This window comes from Lonchura striata, chromosome 8, assembly GCF_046129695.1.
Source record: "Lonchura striata isolate bLonStr1 chromosome 8, bLonStr1.mat, whole genome shotgun sequence".
Taxonomy (NCBI): domain Eukaryota; kingdom Metazoa; phylum Chordata; class Aves; order Passeriformes; family Estrildidae; genus Lonchura; species Lonchura striata.
The window spans coordinates 10,016,094-10,038,255 of record NC_134610.1 but is presented as its reverse complement, the minus strand read 5'-3'; the positions used below and the strand labels follow the sequence as shown (position 1 = coordinate 10,038,255).

Here is a 22,162-nt window from a genome sequence, read left to right as displayed (position 1 = left end):
ACCAGGGCCTGTTTTATACCCAGTGACCCCCATGCTGTGGCCCTTAGAACAAAAATAAATGCCCTTGGTCACATGAATGTTCTCCTCCTGGTTATGATTGTGGATAACTGAGTTATGCTGTGGGCATGTTTCAGGTATGCAGCGTGTTAGAGAGTCTGGAGCAGGAATACAGACGGGATGAAGACTGGTGTGGAGGCCGAGATAAACTTGGGCCAGCAGCTGAGATAGACCATGTCATCCCTCTGATCAGCAAACATCTGGAGCAGAAAGAGGCTTTTCTCAAGGTCTAATTTTAGTTCTCTAATAAATTAGGAAAACTTTCCATTAAGTGGAGACAATTTAGAACAGTGTTGGTAAGTTTGAGAGGACGCTCTGATGTGCAATTCCAGTTCAGCTACTGTCTGTCTGTATAAACTCTAGGCCAGTTTTACTTTGTTAACGCAGGGGTAATGAGCATTATTATGAATACATATCTCAGAGAGATGTCATCAAGACCAGTTAGGTGATGTTTGTACTTGGAGGATGTTAGTAGTTGTGCTAGTTCAAAGTTCAGTTCCTAAAATTGCACTGTAAGTGACAGGTAGTACACATCATTTTGATGTTGGCTTGTAAAAACCATCCAGCATTTCAAATGTTGTCCTTCAAGCCAATAACTGAAGAACTAATAATAACTGAAGCAATTTTGTCCCTGCAAGGCAGCACCAAGATGGAGACAGAAATTTCTTCCTGCCTTCCAGGTGCTGCTTTGGAAGAAACAGGGATCTCCCAGGCTGACAAGTGAACTGTCAGTCAGCCTCCCACCTGCCACTAAAACTGATACACAACATGAAACTACACTTGCCGTCAAGGTTTAAGAAATTACACCTCTAGATTTGTACATTTTTTGAAACAATGAGTACTTTTCTTGAGAGATGGCTTAGATTAGACAGAAAATATGTGAGGTACCAATCCTTAACAAGCAGTTGTTTAATTACTGTCATTAATTTGCCTTCATCTATAAAATGAGCTACTATATTAAATATTACTCATGTTTTAATAGGTCAGTGAGACTTAGTTTATTAGCTGAGCTTATTGACTCTTAGCTGAAGTTCTCATCTTCCCAGAAAGAGAACTTCTCCTTGCAATATAAGAAAGAACTCCCTTGGTCCCCTTTTGCTTTCTTTGCTGATCTTTCCTGATTCTTTTCTGTGGGGGCTGTTTTTCCTAGGCCTGCACCCTGGCCCGGAGGAACGCCGAGGTGTTCCTCAAGTACATCCACAGGAACAACGTCAGCATGCCCGGCGTGGCAAGCCACACCAGGGGGCCCGAGCAGCAGGTCAAAGGTTGGTGCAGTGACAGCACTGAAGGTCTGGTTTGCCTCCCCCTCTGCAGCAGGGTCCTCCTAAAGTCTGGGAATGTGCTCAGAAGGCAAACTCTGTTCTAGCATCATTTCCTTCACCAGCTCACTCTGCAGCTAGGCTCGCTTTGGGGTGGTTTCTTAAGTGGGCGGTTTGGGGATTTGGTTTTGGGGGTTTTTTAGCAGCCCCTTTGAATCAATGCCCATTTTTAGGAAATGGGATTTTGGGCTCTCTGCTTTTGGGAATAAGGTTCAAACAAAATTATTAAATTCATCATTTCATAGCTTGCTTCTGTATTCACTCAAGGAATCCCTAGTCATGCAGATGTTTTCCTTTGCCCTGCAGCCATTCTGAGCGAGCTATTGCAGAGGGAGAATCGGGTCCTTCACTTCTGGACCCTGAAGAAGAGGAGATTAGATCAGTGCCAGCAATATGTTGTCTTTGAGCGCAGTGCCAAGCAGGTAGTGTGAAAACCTTACCTTGTCCCTCTGTCCTGGCAGTGTGTAAAATCTCCTGTATCCATGTAATGCCCCTGTCACAATCTCAAGTTGTGTTTAAACACTGTAACTTTTGAAAACAAGGCAAATATAGATTTTAAAACTTAAGACAATTCCAAAACCCGACAACAAGAATAACTGTTTTTGTCACCTTGGATTAATTTCTGTATTTGTTCATTTGTTTGAAAATAAATGTAAGCACAAACTTGTTTTATTGAGCTATTTCTGCATGAGAAAACTGTTTTCTCTGCAGATCTTTCTGTATATAGGTGGAATTCCCTACATTCCTTTTTGTCCTAGGAAACACAGAGTACCATTCTGTATCCTTTCCCACCTGCTTTCATTATTTTATTCTTTTTATATGTTCCTAGAAAGTGTTTTAATATGCAGGGTATTAAGTTCCAATGTATTTGATATTCTTTGTTTGGCAGAGGTTTTTGGTTGGGTTTTTTTTGTTTTGTTTTGTTTTGTTTTTGTTTTTTTTGTTTGTTTGTTTTTTCGTGTGTCAGAGGATTAATTCATGAAATACAAAGACTGTTTTGTTTTTCCTTTGGTGTTTTTGTCATTCACAGGCTTTAGACTGGATCCAAGAAACAGGCGAATATTACCTCTCTACTCACAACTCCACAGGGGAATCAGCAGAAGAAACTCAGGAACTCCTAAAGGAATATGGGGAATTCAGAGTACCTGCCAAAGTAAACAGTGACTTTAATCTTATTATGCCATCTGCTTTAGTCTGTATTTATGGTCTTGTTTCAATGCCTTAAATCTCTGTAATAATACTCCCTTGATTTTATAGTTACCCTCTAAAAATCCTAGCCCTGCAGATAAGTGATTTTTGAGAACTTTTAGCAAGACATAGGCACAAAATGGAGGTTTTCTCCACCCTGGTGAGTACTGGCTATAGAAAACTTCTGATCAGAAGGACGAGAAAGTCCATTTGCATACAGAGTTCACAGCAATCTAAGACATTCCATCCTCCAGCAATCATTCAAGAATGGCATAGAGTGACTAATTGATCTGAACATATCCAAGGTCACCATGGACACCTGGTCTCTTTCTTCTTCTTTAAAACCACAATTTGCCTCACTAATTCCAGCTGGGTTGATCACAGATGATCATTTATCTCATTAGAAATAATCTGCTGATCCCAACAAAGTATTTTAAATAGATGAGTCTTTAAACTCCGGGGTGAACATTTTTGAATACAGAACTGCATTACCAAGAATATATTAATTTATATGGAGCAATTCTGGGAAATCTGGTGAGGTTTACACAGGAATGGTGATTGGATCTGCTTCAGACAAATTAATTCAAACCATAGGTAATTCATAGACAGTGAATCCACAGAGGTATTAAGAGTCTCTGATAAGGATGTAAATTGCTGAGTTGGACTGCTGGAAGACCATGGCTTTGGTATTATGTAGCTACATTTCACTGTGTCCTGAAATTGATCTTCTGTAATCCTTAAATTCCTCCTTAGGCTGTCCATGCTTGCATGGGTTTGATTCACAGGCTTTGTGGTGTTCTTGTCCCCTTCTTTTAGCTTAGCTTGCATGTTTCTGAAAATGTGAGATAGCTAGCAGTGGATGGAAGGTAATTTCTTCAGACAGGACACATATGAAATTCTTTTAACTGCTTCTGAATTCTAACCACTCATAATTGGTCCACCTGAAATTACATTCTGGTTCATCATTTAATTTTTATCAGAATAATCGAAATTCATAACAAAGTTTCCAAACCATTTTGACTCTTGACTTAGCCTAGGATTGAATTTTAGACCTTGTTCATTATCAACCATTACTGGCTGTTTCTTACACTAAATCTTGCTCCCTCGGACTGTCCTGCTGCTGAAGCAGAATATTTTCACTGCCATGTACAGTCTGGTAAATGCATATCATTCCCAGACTGATATTTTTCTCGAATTAAGATGTAGCTGAAAGCCTTCCTGACCCCAGTAACTTTCTGGCCAAACCAATTGTTTGAAATGCAAAATCACCAGCAGCTTTTGGGAATTTATCACCCTTTAAATATGACAGGAAGTTAGATTTTTACATCTCCATACCTAGCCTTGATTAGGTACTCATTTAATTTGTTAGGATTATGTGTGACTCAGCTGTTAATCTATTATGGTGGTGAAATTTCTTGGATTTAGTTTTGTGTTTGAAATCTGCTGGATGTTTTCTGGTCTGACGTGTGTTTGTCCATTTGTGGTCAGATCACTGATAATGCCAAGGACCTGACAGTGTGTCTTGCTTCAGGCACGGGGGAACAGCCTCTCTGTCTTTGACCACAGGCTTGCCACTGCTTCATTTCCTGGATTTGGAATCAAAACTGGAGTTTATAACTAGGTCCTTGGTGCCAGTCTTGACTATGGGGCAGTTAGAGCCTAAGTGGAATAGAAAAGACCTCTGAAAGGTTTCGGAGCTCAGTGTGTGCTTTGGAGTTCAGGCTTCTTTGAGCTGGTAATGTTCTAAGTGGACCAAAAATACTGATGGAGGATTTTATAGTAGACCATGAATTTGGATTCAAATTATCTTTGTTTTTGAAACAGACAAGTAATGACTCAAAATCACTCCCTGGGCTGATATGTGGTGTATTAATGACCTTCCTACACAGGTCTGCAGATCCACCAGATATAGACTTAGAGTAGCTTGGTGTACTTTATGAGGTGTGATTTTAAAATCTTGTCTTCTACTCCAAGGCTCACCAAAAATAAGCTCTTGCTTATGGGAAGGAGGCATGTATAACTTCCAACATCTTTTATGTATTTGTGCCTGTGGGGCTTCAAAAACTTGACTTTCTATCTTCTTCCGCTTCATAAGTGTCCTTATAAAAATGTCATTCTTTTCATGTTTTACTGAAAGTTTGAAGTGTCTGATTCTGTATAAGATGAAATACAGACACTCTTTAATGACGTATAAAAATTGTGAACTTCTTTTAACTGCTGTGTGAGTTAAAAGCAAAGGAAATAATAATAAAACATAACCAAAGACCATATTTTGGGCAGCAAACAAAGGAGAAAGTGAAGCTCCTCATCCAGCTTGCTGACAGCTTTGTAGAAAAAGGCCACATACACGCCACTGAAATTAGGAAGTGGGTCACCACCGTAGACAAGCGCTACCGGGACTTCTCTCTCAGGATGGGGAAATATCGCTACTCCCTGGAAAAAGCCCTTGGAATCAACCCAGAGGTACTGTAAGACCCAGTCCTGTTGGGGTTTTAGATCAGAGTCACAGAGGAAGGTGAAGCCTGTGGAATGAATGCTGTTGGTTTTTGTGTGCCCATTAGAAACACTGAAAACTCAGCCAGCCCATCTGGCCATGCTCAGAATTGCTTCTGGAGAGAAAGGGTTAAAGCGTTTTTCTGTGGTTGGTCAGTGATGTGAGGAGAGGCAGATGAAGATCAGAAAGATTTTCTAAACAAATGTTTGCACCATTTTTCAGGAGACCATACAACTTTCAGGAGGAAAGGGGGAAAAACACTTTAATTGAATTGAGTCTGTGTTAATTTTGTATAAACCATAAATCCTGCTCCCACACCATTATTTTGTGTCCAATTAAAACTTTGACTCTAAGTTTTTATTCTCTCATCCTTTAAATAACATAAACAATTGATCCCCGGCCTCATCTCTGAAGCCTTCTAGGTGAAGTAGAGCATCATAAGAAGCATAATATAGGATTTCCTGCTATTCCCTGGCCATAGTATTATGAGAGTGCCAGAAGCAGAAACACTTAAAAGCCTTTCAGTTAATGACTTTTTGGAATTAAGTATCAAGAATAAGGAATAAATTCCCTCACACCCTCGTGATACTTTAGCTGCACTGTTTCTCATAGGGCTTCTGTTTTACACAGAGTTCTAACCACAGCCTGGAAAGGTAACCCTTGCTAAATGGCTACTGAAAGTTGTCTCTGCATGGTGCTCTACTTCATCAGACTATTTTTTGTGAAATCTTATTCTAGGCAACTAATTTAGAAATTAAAGAGTTAGGTAATTTAGATTTTTTATCAGTATTGATTCCTAATTAGGAGAAACAGTGAAGATTACAATGAATATAATTTGTTTTTTTAAGATGTCTCTCTCAGGTTTTTACCTCTTCTCACAATACTTCTACTTCTCTCTGAGTTTCTTCCTTTTTGATATTATCTTGTTTTGTCCTTTCTTACCTCTTTCATCTCATGCACATACTGTGCGTTGCACAACAGTAGGATTACAAGGAAGTTAAACTCTGTACTTATTTTTTTTCCTAGGATAACAAAGACCTAGAACTAGATATTATCCCAGCAAGTCTTTCAGACCGGGAGGTAAAGCTGCGAGATGCAAATCATGAAGTCAATGAAGAAAAAAGGAAGTCAGCCAGAAAGAAAGAGTATGTCCCAAACACTCTGTCTGCATGGCACATTATCTGCTAAAGAATAATTCTGTGATATTTGCATGGCCAGAACTGACTGACAGTCCTGTAGCTCCTTCCAGCTGCAGAGCAGGTGTAGGGCAGAAATTGTTACTTGTAGGTTAGAGAATTTCAGAACATAAAGGTTGAATTTCTTTTGGTTTTAATCAAAAGTTAGAAAGGGAAAGTAGCAAATCAAGTACTTGGGTTAATACTAATGTTGTGGAGTTACTAATTTCCTTCTGGTTTTATGTAATAATAAACATGAGCAGGAAAAAAAATAAAGAGCATCTTTAAGTGTCTAAATATTATCTAAACATCAGTGACCCAAGAGTTCACTTGAAGTTTAGGTTCAAATTTCAGCAAGTGTAGGACTGAGAACTGGAAATAGTTCATACTAGAGGAAATAGCTGAGAAGTGTTTGTTGCACTTAAATCCATAAAAAGTCTATTTTCACAGTATTCTGCCTTATTTTTTGTGGAAGAACACTGGGAAAGTATTTCTCAGCCCTCTGAAATTGTCACAGGGCATGATTGATAAGAAACCACTTATACTTTAAAAAATATTACACTTGGTCTGCCTGTGGCAAATTTTCAGGAATTTCAGCTTTGAGGGTCCCAGCCTCAGGCTCTACAGATGCCATTATTGCATTTCACAGCATCTGGATTTTCTCAGGTCAGATACCAAGCTGTTGAAATCTCTTCAAAGTAGTGGTGTCTCCCAAATCCATCTGTGTTGCCTCTGAAGGTAAAATTTTAGGGTGACTTCCCACTGACTGTCAGCAAAGGTGCAAATGTTGGTGAATCACAATTCCTTAATCTTGGGGTGGGGAATTTTCTGAGAACCAGATGGTAGTTAAGGATGGGCATGTATATGGTAAATCCCACAGACTCAGGAATACAACTTAATAGGATTTTGTGCAGAAAAGATTTTTAGAAAATAACTCTACAAGGGACTGGAGTATGAAGTGCTATTTTGGTCATGGACCTGAAAGGTGCAAAGTAAAGCAGCTTAATGTCTAGGGTGGAAATACCCTTATTCCTTAGGACAACAGGAGGATGTTTTGTTTTCTGTTCATTGTAAAAATGCTTATAATGTCCAAACCACCTAAAATACTCTTTTTTTTCAGATTCATTATGGCTGAGCTGCTGCAGACAGAGAAAGCTTATGTCAGGGATTTACACGAATGTTTAGAGGTAAGTTATGGCCCAGGAGGTCTCCAGTATTTCCTGGAAGCACATGTTGCCCTCTGCAGTGGGGATGTTCACTTTAATGCACAGCCTGTGCACATAAATTCATGGAGCCTTTCCTTAAAGATTAAATCTGTTCCTTTGAATCATCTCATACTAGAAAACCTCTGGATTTGCACAGTCAAATACCTTGCCTAGCTGTACAGCAGGATGTTCCTAAAGTGGATGGTGATATTCAAGGCAAAAGCCAGAGTGTAATTCAGTGAAATCTGTCAGCTTTCATATTCCTGCAGTCTGACAGATTTTTATGTATCTAATGCTGCTGAAGTGGCAAATCTGGCTTATCTTTCAGCTGTTTCTGCCTGCAGTTTTTGGACACCATCAGATGGACAGCAAAGACAGGTGTTGTTGGCATGTTTCTGCTTTTTTCTCAGACAACTTCAAAGCATCAGCACTTTGAATTTCTCTGGAGAGTTTTCTGTAACAGTGGAATTTTTTTAGCTTGTTTATTTAACCTCAAAGTACATAGTTCCTTTTCAGCCTGTGCCTTTGGCAATAAAATAGGGAGATCTATTCTTTTCCACTGTGTTTATTCACAAAATTAAGAGTTTCTGGTGTCTTCCAGACTTACCTTTGGGAAATGACAAGTGGAGTGGAAGAAATACCAGCTGGGATCCTTAATAAAGAACACATCATCTTTGGCAATATTCAGGAGATATATGACTTCCATAACAAGTAAGTTTTCTTAACAGTTCTGTTAATGTTTAGGCACTTGTGCATCTCTGTGGTGTCTGCAGAGAACCCCTACAGTCCAGTGCACACCTGAGTGTAAAGTAATTGTATTTTGCAAAATAATGTTTGATTTCTTGTTTTTTTTTCTTTAACAAAAATGAATTGCAACTTATTTCAAACTTCACCTTCAGCTGATTAACAATGTTAAAGTAATATTGTAGCAATCCTTTGCAGTCTGATTCCTGCTTTCTATCTCACAGCACAAGATCTCTGGATGCTTGCCTATCAAAAATACAATCTTGGAAAATACAAAGGGAAGAAAGTGGAATTATTGGCATGAGCTGGGTTAATAAGTAGCTTTCTGCCACTTCTCAGAGACTTTCAGTATTTAATCTGTAACTAACAGTACTCCATCTTGTTAAGATAGGACTGTGTACCAGATCAACTTAGAGGGCATTGTTTCCATGGTATAATGTGAATGCAAAAACAGTTATAAACTTAACATTTAAGGGAGATGAATCCAACAAGTTCAGTCCAAATTCCAAATCTGTCTTCAGGTTACACTTCAAAAGCAAATCAGAGAATCCTTCCATGTTCGAATTTGGGACATTTCAAGTGCTTCAGTCAGATAAACGTGCCATCACATAAATACAGCCCAGCAAAGCATGCCAAATGCATGCTTTTGTGCAAGCAGCTTCAAAGCATATCAGGATAGTAGCCTAATTGCTTTCCCACTTGCCCTTTCTCTGTGGTGCTGTATTTCTGTTCTAGTGACCCTGACTGATGCCATCTGATTCCCCTCCTTTTTCAGTTTGCACTTTTCCCAGCTACCATCCCTCCAGCCCTCAGTCATGTCCCACAGCTTCTCACTTTATTTCTCTTTTCTCTGACCCCTCCTCCTGCAGTCTGCTGCTGCTATGTAATCTTTTTTCCTCTAAAACTTCTTCCTAGCAATGCTAAAATGAATTTCCCCTCTCCCCTCCACCAGTGTCCTCCACAGCCTTCTCCTTTGGCTGGTGATGTTAAGGCATTGTCCAGCCTCACTCAGAATCCATGTCCAAGGAAGGGCAGCAAAGCTAGTGGAATGGTCCAGAAAACATGTTCTAGGAGAAGCAGCTGAAGAAACTGTTTGATATTATTCTTTCCACTCAGGCATTGTACAGGGCTCTATCTGCAAATAAGTGACACTTGTGGTACAAGCAGTTCAGAGAGAGATGATTTTCAAAATCTGCATTTTGGAAGTTTACTACTTACCTGTGAAATGCTGAGCTTGTTTAAGTTGTTGTCCTTTGTGCAGTATGCTGAGGTGGGTGTTGAGAACAAGGGAAGCTTTGGGCTTCCCGTGTTGCTCTTTGTGTGAACCACTACACAGGAACTCTTTGAAGATCTGTGTTCAGGGAGAGCAGTGCTGAACACACTGACTCCCTGCTAGGGATTGCCTTTTCTTCCTTTCTGATGGAGTTAGGCATGACTGTACCCAGAAAACAAAGCACCCCTTGGCAAGTGACACTTTTCCTGCTGGCTGGACACTTGGGTAATCCCATAATCAAGATACAAGTATTTATCATTAGCACTGATTAACTCATTGGTTATCCTGCATCTCCTGGGTATTTGACTGTAACTAATGACATTGGTCTCTTCTTTTTTCAGCATTTTTCTAAAGGAGCTGGAGAAATATGAACAACTGCCTGAGGATGTGGGCCACTGCTTTGTCACCTGGGTAATGAGGCTGCTGCTTCTCATTATTTATTCAAATTAATTCCTCCAGCACAGATGGGAACAAGCTGGGAATAGGTGCAAGGGTTATGTCCCCATTGATAAATGAGATTAGGGGCTAGTCTGGAACTACAACTGCTTTGTCCTTCACCCACCCCAGGGTGAAAATTTCCAAAAGTCTCCTCATCAATAGTGTGAAGTCTTTCCAGAGCCTCTCTCCTTGTCCTGTACTGACCAGCACAGCTTTTATTTACCTCTGCTGGTTTCTGTTTGGCAGAACTTCATCAAACCAAACCTGTTTTTAGGGGTGACATTCATTTCCCTGTGAAAGGCCCTAGAAGGTCAGACATTTAAAATCTCAATATACCTTCCTTAAAGAATTTTAGTTATGTCATGAGAACTCCACAAAGGCATGAAGAGCATATTTTATCAACTTTTTTCCTCCAGAAATTAGTGTCAAATTTCCGAGCCACTGTGCTCACTCATTCAATTGTGCAATGCCAGGATGATTTCTAACAGGACTTTGAAATCTTGATGCAGAGTCTTTGTGAGCGTAGGAGGGAATTGGCTACAGTAATTTATCTGTATGAAAGCTGTTCTCTTTTCAAAATATTTACCAGTCAAGTCAGCCATCTTTGTGTTTTGTCTGGTTGTTTTACTCATATATCAAAGCTAGGAATTAGTATTTTAAGAGTAAAGATGGAGTATTTTCACTTATCCAAAAAATGATCATGTTTAGATTATTTCAGACAGGCTTTTAATTTAAAAGCATGTCACAAGTCTTGATGAAATGGATTCAGAAATATTTTTTTGCAAAGAACAGGTTGCCTGTTTAGGAAAGATGAATGCATTTATGTTTCATTCTCTGCAAAATCTTCACAGTACTTTACATCTCTTTACAAACAGAGGTACATGTCCAGAGCTGTGTGTATGGTTACAGATGTACATACAAATCTGCCTGCACAATTGCAGGATCCTGTTGTTTAGATATCTGGGATAAAAAAATGCAATAGCAATAAAAGGAAAACATTCTCCTCTTTTATTTGCCTCCCTCTTCTTGAGACCAGAGTACATTAATAGGAGGTGGGAGTGCACAGATGCTTTTAATTTCTACTTACAAGTAAACAGACTAGGAAATAAAATGCAAAACACTCTTAGCACAACATAAAATTTGAGCCATTGCAGTTTGAACCAAAGTAGGAAAGGCGAGTCTGGGCCAAGTGTCACAAATTTCAAGTAAAAAATGTTGGCTTGTGCCAGTTTAAGCTAGGTGAGTCACTTGCCCAGTTTCTAGACTGGCTTTATCTTCAAATAGGTGATAGAGTCAACACTTCATGACTGAGTTTTGAGACACTCAAACTCTTGTATAACATTCACAGAACTATTAGAAATTATTTTACAGCTGGATTAAAATTTTAGGCCTTCCCTCTGTGGTATTTGTTAAAAACAGCCTCCCACAGCCCTCAGAACTGCTCAAGTAAGGTATGAACCTCTGAGTCTTCTGCTCTTAATTTAAAGGTTTTGTGCTGCTTGGTGGCAGGGTGGGGGTGGTGGTGGGTATGTGGGAGAGAGTTGTCACCTGTATTTATCCTGGTGTGCCTTAATAAAAACCTGTGGGAGCAGTGAAATAGCTTATCTTGCTTTTCCCTTGATGTTTGTTTTCACAGGCAGATAAATTTCAGATGTATGTCACCTACTGCAAAAACAAGCCTGACTCCAGCCAGCTCATCCTGGAACATGCAGGGACTTTCTTTGATGTAAGCAGCCATTGCTGTTTTCCTTCCACACACCTAGTGTAGCTCTCTGCTTTTTTACACTCAAGCTCTGGGTTCCTTTCCGTGCCTTGGCATTTGGGTTTTTCATTCCACTGCAAATATCACATGCTGTGAGAACTGATGGTGTGTGGTGAGGTGTGGAGACACACATTCTTATGGGAACCTTTGGGCATTTTTCAGACCTAATCCTTTTTAAAGATCTAGTTTAGATGTAATCTCTGTTTCTGGGTTAGTGATAAAATTAAAATCTCAGATTACATTATATATTATGGCCTGAAATCCCTAAATCTAAAATGAGGTCCTATGCTCCTGTTCTGCAAATTCTACCCAGCCTATTCCACGTTTACTTCATTTTTCTAATAAGGAACTCCATTGACTCCAATTAGACTGTTTCCCATAGAAGTGCTACAGCCAGTGATAAATGTTTTTAGGCTCCAATTCCAGCTTTGTATGCTGAGAAAAATCTTTCAAGATTTTGAATACCTTACTTAACCTCATTCATTTCGCTATGCTTGTCTGCTACCTTATAGCATTAATTAGTCATCTTTCTAAAAAAAATTAAAAAAAATAAAAGAAAGAAGTGCTAAGACCTCTCTTCAAAGCACTGAAGTGTTTGCAAATGCAGCAGATCAGCAGGATCTGTGCTGGAGTTGGCAGCTGACATACATCAGCTCCTCTGGAGTTTTTACGTGCCAGTGGTTGCACATTTCAGTCTCACTGGCCAGGGAAAGGTCTGACATGAGCCTCAGGAAGAGCCACGAGCACCTTTTCCTTTGCCTTGTTACCGAAAGGTCCGAAAGGCCAGCGGAACTGGAAGGGTTTTCCAGGAGGTGGCGCTTGAGGCTGTGCCATGGTTTTGTGGGAATGTTCGTGCAGGATGGCGCAGGTTTTGGGCTAAAAACCCTCCGCTGCAGCTCTGCGGGGCTGCAAAGCTGCCTGCTGTTGCTCGGTAGGGAATATTCGTGTGTCAGCAGCTGCTGGTTTGCCAGAGGGAGGTGTTTGCCTTCCGTGGGTGCTGGGCCAGCACCCAGTGATGCCTGAGCCAAAAGAGAAAGCTGACTCTCCCCCCCAAAAAATCCTCAAGGAGGCACTCAGTGTGAGTGACTAAGGTAATGCAAAGTATCTGTAGATCCTGACCTTAACCCTGGAGTGGCGGTATTCAGGGGCAGGACAGCCTGGCACAAGGAATACAGAGAAAATACTTGGTTCTTTTTTTCCAGGCAGAACCTGGAATCTCTCCAAACCCTGATGATGAGGGTGAATTATCTAGAATAACAACCCTTAGTAAGAAGGGTTCAAAATCACCTGCTTGAAAATCACAAGTGCTTCTCAAATTTCATAAGCTTTCATAGGAAGCTACCTTGCTTGCTGCTGGGACAAGCAGTCCCAGTAATTTGTTTAAACCATGAAGCCCATGGAAATCTTGCAGCTACAGAGCTCACTGTAAGGGTTAACTGATTAGGAGAAGGAGCAAAGATAGCCACATATCTCATTTGAAGCCATGAAGAGAATTACGAGCAATGCTGAGAGCTGGGCTGCTCTCAGGATGCAAGAGAAGAGATGTGTATGTGGAGAAAAGCAATGTATTTTATTGAACCAGTTGAGGCAGGTGGGAAACAATGCACAAACTCTCAGCTGTGAAACATGCCTGTTTATCCTACAGCACTGGTCGAATAAAGCATAAAGATTACCATCTTCCCTCCCTACAGATGGTGCTTTGTTTATAAAATTCAGAAGTTGTTGGTATGGTTATATTAGCTGGAAATTGCAGAAGGAATGAAAATAGTGTGTTTATTCTGTCTTGACTGCAGTAGACTTATGAATTTCGCTCTTTCAGTTTTTGTGTCCGTCTTGTTCATCATTACTTAAAACTGTTCTTTATTCAGTAGTTTCAACTATAAATTCTGCCTGCCATGTTTAGCAAATTTTAATATTTGCAATACCATATACTTCAGGCTAGGAAGGTGTATTTTTTATTACAAACATATGTTAGCTGTCAACTTCAATTGGAGAATCAGCATGTTATTGAAGTAATCAAGTCGATTTTAGTGTCTGTAGTTAAGCAAGTTTTGATCTTTGGGACAGAGTTTAATTGAGACATGTACATGCTTCTTCTATTTGGAATACTTTTTTTTGCTTTGAATCTTGGAAAATACCTGGTTTTATATTCAAGAAGCCACCGGGCCACTTGTGATTTGCATGACCAGCATGGAACAAGTTAAAGCTCAGTGACTTTGGGAGCATTGCAGAGCATGGTGTTTCTGCATGGATGAGGATTCTTGGACAGTTTCTCTGCTGAGCCAGAATGTCCCTTGGGAAATGAGCAGAGGCACAAACAGGGTCTTACTCCAACACTTCAGGGAGCAGAGGAAGGAGCTGCAGGGAGAACGTCCCCTCCCAGCACTTGTCAAATGTCACTCCACCAGCCAGCTGTGTCTCTGCACAGTCTGCCCTGGGAGAATCCTGGCAGAGCAAGGAGTGCCCAGAGGAGAGGCATCTTGCTGAGAGCATCCCCTGCTGTTCAGAGAGCTGGGGGGGAAGGGGTAGGGCTAATTTTTTACTTGGATCCTACAAAAACAAGTGTGCTTTGCCAGCTCCAGGAAGTTCACAGACGTGGCCGAGGTCTTGCTGGCTCCTGCAGTTGTGACTTGAGTCTCAGCCATGTGCTCTGCAGGCACAGTTCCTCTGTGAAGTCAGCTATGACTCAGCTTCATGCAAACTCCATTAATCCCCAGAGACTCCTCCCTTTTGGGTCTTCTTCATGACACAAGGGCTATTAAAAAAAAAAAAAAGGCAAAAAACACTTTTCTAGTAAAAGAAACCAAACCAACAAACCAAAAGTCTGTTGGCACATTGCATGAAAAGAGGATGCTTTTGCATCCCAACATTAAGACAAACACTGGAGCTAAAAAGAAGCAGTAACCTCCATAGTACTTAGCAGAAAATCAGATTGTATACAAAAGGAAAATCTCTGTTCTTGGCAGCTGCTCTCCCTTCATCTTCCATAAATTCTTCATTTTACAGTCTCAAATTTACACTCCAGTAGCTGGAGAAAAGTCCCATTCCCCTTTTCCATTTTCTTCTTTAGGAATCAAGGATTTCCTCATGGCCAGGAAAAAGGCAAGGCATGCCCAGGGCCTGGCAGAGACAGAAGGGTTTCCAATCTGTTCTATTTCAGCAGAGAATCTGCCCCTGTAGGGCAGGAGTTTGGAGTCTTTTAGATAAATAAGTATGTTCATTAGGATCCTGTAGGATTTTCAGGAGCTCTTAACTCCCCCTGGAACAGCTGGGGGGAGGCAGCTGGACCCTTTGGAGTCCTCAGAAGTTCTGTGATGTCTCCAGAAATTCGTGAGCACATCACACTGATCAGGCAAGACATTTTGGCTGGGGTTCAGGTGATGAAACAGAAGTCTTCAGTGCTGTAACAGGTATGAGGGGATATCTGAGGTGCCACCTCAGAGTAGAGCAGGTCTGTCAGCACTGTGTCAGACCTGTTATTCCCATGTGGATATTTCAGATACCCCAGGGCTCTCAAATGGGACTCAATGCCTGTGTTTGGACAGCTAAATTACACGCTACTCATGCAATTTAATTTAATGTCATTTTAATTGAATGTTAAGACTCAGCTTTCAGCCTCTATAGCTAGGGGAAACCAGATGACAGGTAAGTCACACTTAAGTCAAGGCCTGTTTACTCAGCAGAGCTTTACCTTGACTTGCAGAGGGACCCTGCAGTTTAAGTGGCCTTAGGGGGACTCTGCAGTTTATTGCCAACCTCACTGAAACCACACTTATGTACATGTGAGCTTAAAGAGGGTTAAAAAACTAAACATAGAATGCAAGGATCCAGCTCTAAAATTAGTTATGGGTGGTTCTATCTGGCAGGGGGTTAACAGTTTTCCATGGCTGACTGCTGTTTTTATCCCTTCTAGGAAATTCAGCAAAGACATGGGCTGGCCAACTCCATCTCTTCTTATTTAATCAAGCCTGTCCAGAGGATCACAAAATACCAACTCCTACTGAAGGTACCTCAGTGAGCTGCACAGATCAGCTGGTGCAGAGCATGTTCACAGGTTCATCAGTTACCTTCTGCTTAAGGGAGCTGCTTCATGACCTGTCAGCATAAGTCCCCAGAAATCTTCCAAGGGCACAATCTCCCCTTGAGAGCACCTTGTTTTATCTTTACAGCTGTTCCTATTTGACCCCCACTATTTGTGAGCATCCGCAGTGGGGTTTGCTGCAGTTCAGCTTTCTCCTGTCTCTGAAGCAGCCTGCAGGGACCGAGTGGCACAGCTGGGTGTGGAGGCAGCACGTGGCTCTGAGTTTGTTTATGGCTGTCTGCATTGCTTCTTAGGAGCTGCTGACCTGCTGTGAGGAGGGCAAAGGGGAGCTGAAGGATGGTCTGGAAGTGATGCTCAGTGTCCCAAAGAAGGCCAACGATGCAATGCACGTCAGCATGCTGGAAGGTGGGCAGGGGCCAGGGTGGGGAGGGACCTGCTGAGAAATGAAGTTTGTTACTGACATGTGGTGGAAGTTAGTAGAGGCTGACTGTAGCAATAATGTTGTTTCATCATAATTTTTAGGTACCTCCTGGCTCCTTTCTGATATTTCTCCAAAAGTCTTGAAAGAGTAAAGCTGGCTAGGAAGTTTAAGGGGAAGGGGAGGTATTGATCTGTATATTGTGTGTGTGTGTGTATATGTACATATATATGTACATATGTGTATATATGCATATTGATATGCAAGGTATGAGTATGTGGTAAGTAGATTTCTCTCCCTCTCAGGATTTTTCATAGAGAGAAATGAAAGAGAAAACAATTTCTATTTCTACTTTTTATTTTTTCTATGTAGAATGTGTTTGGAGAATTGTTTACCTGGAGTGAGTGCTTGATTAGATTCTAGTAAGGATTGCTTGAGCTTAATAACTAATCTAATCTACTTGTGTCTGGACTCTCAGGAGAGAGTCACGAGTTGTGTTGGAGTTGGACATAAATTTAAAGAAAGTAGTATGTAGTTTTAGTGTCTTCCTTTTTATATAATATATTAATGTATTTTAAGATAGTTATAATAAAGAAATTATTCAACCTTCTGAATTAAATCAAACATCATAATTTCTTCCCATTGGGTTTGCCTACATTTACAATATGTGTACATATGAGCTAAAACATTCCTTCTCAATTAAACAAAAAAATCCCCTCCTGAAACAGTATCAGTTTAGCTGCTGACAGCTGTAAAAATTATTGGATGAAAACATTTCATAATACTGTTTCAACGTTTCAAAATTTCTGGTTTTCTGAGACAAAACAGCTTGTGTTTCAAAATGTTATCATAGTTATGCCAATGATTTTTTAAAAAAGCACTAAAAATATTTTAAAACTACAGAAAAAAGAAGTTTGATTGGCACAAAATGAAGTATTTTATTGGCTTATTATTGTGTGGAGTATTTCTGAAATGTAAAAATTTTATTCTGGACTGAGATACTTTATTGTGTCTCACACATTTTTTTGGCCTGGGAAAATAATTTCCAGCCTGGCTTGAGGAAAACCAAGAAACAAGCAGAATACTAAAACAGGTGAAAAAAGGAACTAGTGCCATTAGCCAGGCATCACAATAAGCTCAGGTGATTAAAATTGCAGGAGAGCAAACTAAATTTGTAATGAAGTGCATAGGATTTCTTGCAGTGCAGTTCTGTGTACAGTAACCACCACTGAAACCTTCATAATACTATTTTTGAGTAATTATTACAAGACTTCAGCAGCAGCCTCATTTAGCATTTTACCTCTGATGAAGTGATTACATTGCTGCAGTAGAAAAAAAAAGGAAAAAGAAAAATATTGTCACTAGGGCAATAGATAGCCATTATTGTCCTTTCAGAATATGAAAAAAAAAAAAAAAAGACAACGACCCTTTAATTTCAAGTGTTGACTTTGGTGTTTCTGTGAATTGCTTATCCCAAGAATAAATACAAGTGATTGTATTTTGTGGTTTTAGGGTTTGACGAGAACCTTGACGTCCAGGGAGAGTTGATTCTTCAGGATTCCTTCCAAGTGTGGGATCCCAAGTCTCTCATTCGGAAAGGCCGTGAGAGGCATTTGTTTCTCTTTGAAATCTCTTTGGTGTTTAGCAAAGAGATCAAAGATTCTTCAGGACACACAAAATATGTTTACAAGAACAAGTTACTGGTAGGTGTGGCTGCAAAGAAAATATTCTGGGTGTTGTTTTTTGTAGGTAAAAATGATGTTTTGGAGGCTCACGTGTCCCCTGCTGGGTTGGGGTTACTTTTGCCCCTGGAAGGGCTGGCCCTGAGTCCTGCAGGACTCACCTGGAAGTCAGCCTGCAGTGAGTCTGGAGAGGTTTAAGGTAGAGAGATGTGAAGGGTGGGGGGAAATGCAATCAGGATCACTACAGGCATTCACTTCCCTGCCACCCCAGAGCTTTTCTGTTTCTTTCATGTGTGTGTAGCAAACGGAGATAAAATCCCATTCCCCTACCCATCCCAGCCTCCCCACTTCTTCCTACAAGTCCAAAGTTTTCTGTACTCATCAAGCTTCATATAAAATCTTTCATCATCTCTCCTCCACGCTAGACCTCAGAACTGGGAGTGACTGAACATGTTGAAGGAGATCCCTGCAAATTTGCTTTGTGGTCTGGACGAACACCATCCTCAGACAATAAAACAGTGCTGAAAGTAAGTCTTTTCTGTTTGTTTTCTTTGCCTTTAGCACTTCTAGTTCAGGCCTTGGGAGCCCTGAATGAAAGGTCAGTTTTTTCCCCTCCTCATATTCACATGGCTTCCCTATCTGCCTGTGGGGTCATGCCTGCATCAGGAGCAGCTGAGCTCTAATTGGGACAGTTGTGCAGCCTTGCTGGAATTGCATCTCCTCTTGCAGCCTGGGTTGAGCAGCTGCTCACGGACACAGGGCAGGTCTCAGGGTGCTTGGCTGGAGGTGTAATTCTCTTAGTCCTTTGCCACTGGGCTTATCAACAGCCAACCTCTTCCACAGACCTCCGGAGCTGACAGCCTGTTCTGTCAAGTGAGTCTCTGCTGAAGAATCCACGTTATAGTTGTGTTGTCTAAGGAATTCCCAGCTGTGCACTGATAAGCTGTTTCCCCTCTGCAGAGCATGCTGTATTGCTAGCATTAAATGTATTTATCCAGAGCTTAGCTGCTTTGCTGTTGCTTGCCAAGTAGGTCTAGGCAGACTGCTCTCAGTTCCCTGGGGTTACCAGGCACTCCAGCAGCTGCTGCAGTGCAGCAGAGAGGACAAGCAGTTAATCATGACATTCATCAGCTGACATCTCACCAGATTCTCTACACAGGGGCTGAGAACATGATAAAGTCTCTATCTTTCTGCCTTGTGAAACTTCAGGCATCCAGTATTGAAACAAAACAGGAATGGATCAAAAATATCCGGGAAGTTATTCAAGAAAGGATCATTCATCTGAAAGGAGCTCTGAAAGAGCCCATTCAGCTCCCCAAGACACCAGCAAAGCAGCGAAACAACAGCAGAAGGTAACTTCAGTCATTCCCTACAGCATGAAATCACTAGTGTGTTCTCAACCCACAGCAATGTGGTATCTGTGGCCTTTTTACTGGTTTTTTACTTTAGTCAAAGCCTTTTTCATTGTCTCTGCTTTTTTTATGTTGTCTTGGCAAAAGTAGCTAGAAATCTTTTTTATTGTATACGTACAAACAGCTTTCATTTTATGCTCCAAAGTATAGAGAGAAACAGAAAAAATTCTTCAGAGTCCAAGGTTATAGTTCTTTCCTAAAGTAGATTTTACTTCTTCACATTTGAGTGAAACCAGATTTTTTTTCCTTGTTTGTCACGTTTAATTGGCAATCAAAATCATAGTTGATCCTATCAACATATTGAAGAATATTTAGTGAATAATCTGTATTTCATCATCTAATACAACCTCGTTTCAGCCTGTCAAGTAATATGAATTTTTTTAGGTCAACTTTTTCAATTTTGGATTAAATATAAATTATAGATAATGAATTGTTTTTTTTCTGTTGTGGCATTCCCAAAAGCCACCTGTAGTTTGAGCATCTTCATTTCCTCATTAAATTTTATCCCTCTTTTACTTCAGGCTGTGTCACAGAGATGTCCAAAGCATAAATAACCAAGTTACTCAGAAGACCTGTAGCAAAGCAGAGATCCAGACATTTCCTCTAAGAACATGCTCCAATACAAAGTTTTCTTGTACAGAATGGAGACATATTTTTTCTTTGTCCCTAAGTATATATACTGTAATTTTTAAGTATTTACTTTGAAAGACCAATAAACATTTATGATTATTTTATTTGTACAGCCTAAGAGAAGAAAATGTGTTAGCAACCTCAGTGAGGTAAACAGGTAGAGCTCTCTACTGTCTTTATCTATATTTGGATAGCATCATTATGGCTTAGTATTAAATTCCTCAAGAAATTTAAACAAATGTTGTGATTATGTGCAAATCCAAACCCCATGGCTGAGAGGTTCATTCTAAATTGCAAGAGCCCTATAGCATCATGAGCTGCCTCAGAGGGGTAATTTTAGCGCAATCCAGCTCTGTCCTGCTGACTCAGCACTTCCCAGCTCCACCTCTCCCGTTGTGCTCACTGGTGGTATGTTGAGGAATGTCATTGTTTCCCTATCACCTCTCTTGCAGAGATGGAATAGATGATGCAGACAGCCAAGGGGATGGCAGCAGTCAACCTGACACCATTTCCATTGCCTCCAGGACATCACAGAACACAGTGGACAGTGATAAGGTAGGGCTGAAATGTGAAAATACCTGGCAGGTAATTGCCCCTGGAAAAATGTAAGTGAAAAGCAGAATAGAAGGCAGAAGAAGGCAATCTGTCTTGTACTGAGTGAGCTGAAACTTGAATTCCCCTTCGCTAGGTTATTAAAACCCAGTCTGTTTCTGTGTGCTTGTCAGTATTGCTCTTCTACACAGTAACATACCTGTTACTGCTGCTTGTTTGTGGTTAATACACAGAGGTTCAATTGGCTCTGAAGGAACAGCCCAGAGCAACCTTTATCCTGCCTGGTAAATCTTGTCCTGTGAGATCCAGCTTCTGAAGGAGCAAACAGCTGGTTATGTTACATATTTCCCTCTGAGCTGAAATCAGTGCTTTGTTGGAGGGAGTGCAGGTACTTGCACACCAATTAATTCAGCAACTGGCTGGTATCTTGAGAGCCTGGGAGACCTACCATTTGCAGAAACTGTGATTCTGGACCCCTCTGCTCACAGACATATGCTGGAGCATATGGATGGCCCTGAGACATACTAGATTCTGTTGGAATGCTGCACACTGTCAGCACTTATGTACTTGCCATTTTACTTGTCAGACAATCTGAGTCCAGATCCCCAACTCCACTAGGATGCCTCACTTGAATTTGTCACCCTGATACCTCCAGCTGTGCTTTTCCACTGAATTACCAGTTGATTGTAGGAGAAAATGGGCAGTTAATAATTACCTTAGCTACACTGATGGGGTTTGTCATATCCCCTGAGAGAATGCCCATATTCTCTTCATATATTGTCTTGAAATCACATGTAACTTGAAAAAAGCTGAATTCTCCCATGCCTTTATGGATTTACATATTTGTCAGGGCTTTAATTATGCTGCCACTCAGACAAGGTAGAAGGGTGTCTTCACAAAATCAAAGTCCAGCTTTGGTTGTAAAGTCCACAGGTAAGGTTCAGTTCAGACACTGCTTTGAAAGCTGGACTCAGAAATATAAGTTAATTGCAAATAAATTACCTTTGTAAGCCCATCTGTTGTATTTATCTTAAATGCATGTCCCCATTATTTAACTTCTTTGTCCAATAATGTGCATTAGAAAAGTACTAAGCCTTGCAATCCAAAGGCCACTGGAAGGTATGCAAATACTTTGCCTGATGTCTGAGAAGTCATCAATCCACATGGACTTGTCATACTTTCTGTGTTTTTCACATTTATCATTCCTGCTAAAAGGCCCTGACTTAGTGCAGTACTTGAGCTCATGCTTAATTTTAAGCACTTGCCTAAGCTTTGCTCGTTCCCCCAGCCCGTTGTCTTGGCTGCATGAATCCTGGCCATGTCTAGGGAAGATGCTCCATGTTGCATGCTGCAGCTGCATACAAGGGCTATGGTGCCAACACAGGCTGTGTACCCTGAAAGACAGCCCAGCGTGGCAGGAGTTGGTTTTAAGGATTCAAGACTGGAAACATTTATAGGAATTTCTATCCAGAACCTTGTTGGAGCTGAATAGCAAATGTGTATGAGATAAACTGAGTAAAGATGGTACAGGGAAAAAGTTGTTACCACTGGGGAAAGGGTTGTGCCATGCTTTTAACTTTTTTCACTTGCTGACTTAAGGCTGTGTGGTTTTGTGTCCTGTTATACATTTAATGAATAGAAACAAATTTGAGTCTACAGCTAAGACTAAAGGTTGCTTTGTTGAATCTGAGGTAGCAGTGTATCACCCTTATCTAGAGAGGCAGTTCCTGCTCAACAGTTTCCTTCTTGTCTCTGATGCTAATGCCAGAAT

General features: G+C 40.7%; 1 protein-coding gene across 1 annotated transcript in view; it reads left to right on the top strand.

Annotated features, from left to right (window-relative positions):
• Positions 1-22,162, top strand: part of LOC110468287 (kalirin) — a 405,960-nt gene that overhangs the window by 319,172 nt on the left and 64,626 nt on the right. Inside the window, exons 18-33 of the mRNA XM_021526058.3 lie at positions 135-284; positions 1,208-1,322; positions 1,683-1,798; positions 2,407-2,529; positions 4,845-5,027; positions 6,085-6,203; positions 7,354-7,420; positions 8,040-8,149; positions 9,797-9,866; positions 11,530-11,619; positions 15,569-15,661; positions 15,991-16,102; positions 17,628-17,818; positions 18,223-18,324; positions 19,007-19,149; positions 20,292-20,394. Of these exons, the coding sequence (XP_021381733.1) occupies positions 135-284; positions 1,208-1,322; positions 1,683-1,798; positions 2,407-2,529; positions 4,845-5,027; positions 6,085-6,203; positions 7,354-7,420; positions 8,040-8,149; positions 9,797-9,866; positions 11,530-11,619; positions 15,569-15,661; positions 15,991-16,102; positions 17,628-17,818; positions 18,223-18,324; positions 19,007-19,149; positions 20,292-20,394 (1,887 nt within the window). The remainder of the gene's footprint in view (positions 1-134; positions 285-1,207; positions 1,323-1,682; positions 1,799-2,406; positions 2,530-4,844; positions 5,028-6,084; positions 6,204-7,353; positions 7,421-8,039; positions 8,150-9,796; positions 9,867-11,529; positions 11,620-15,568; positions 15,662-15,990; positions 16,103-17,627; positions 17,819-18,222; positions 18,325-19,006; positions 19,150-20,291; positions 20,395-22,162) is intronic.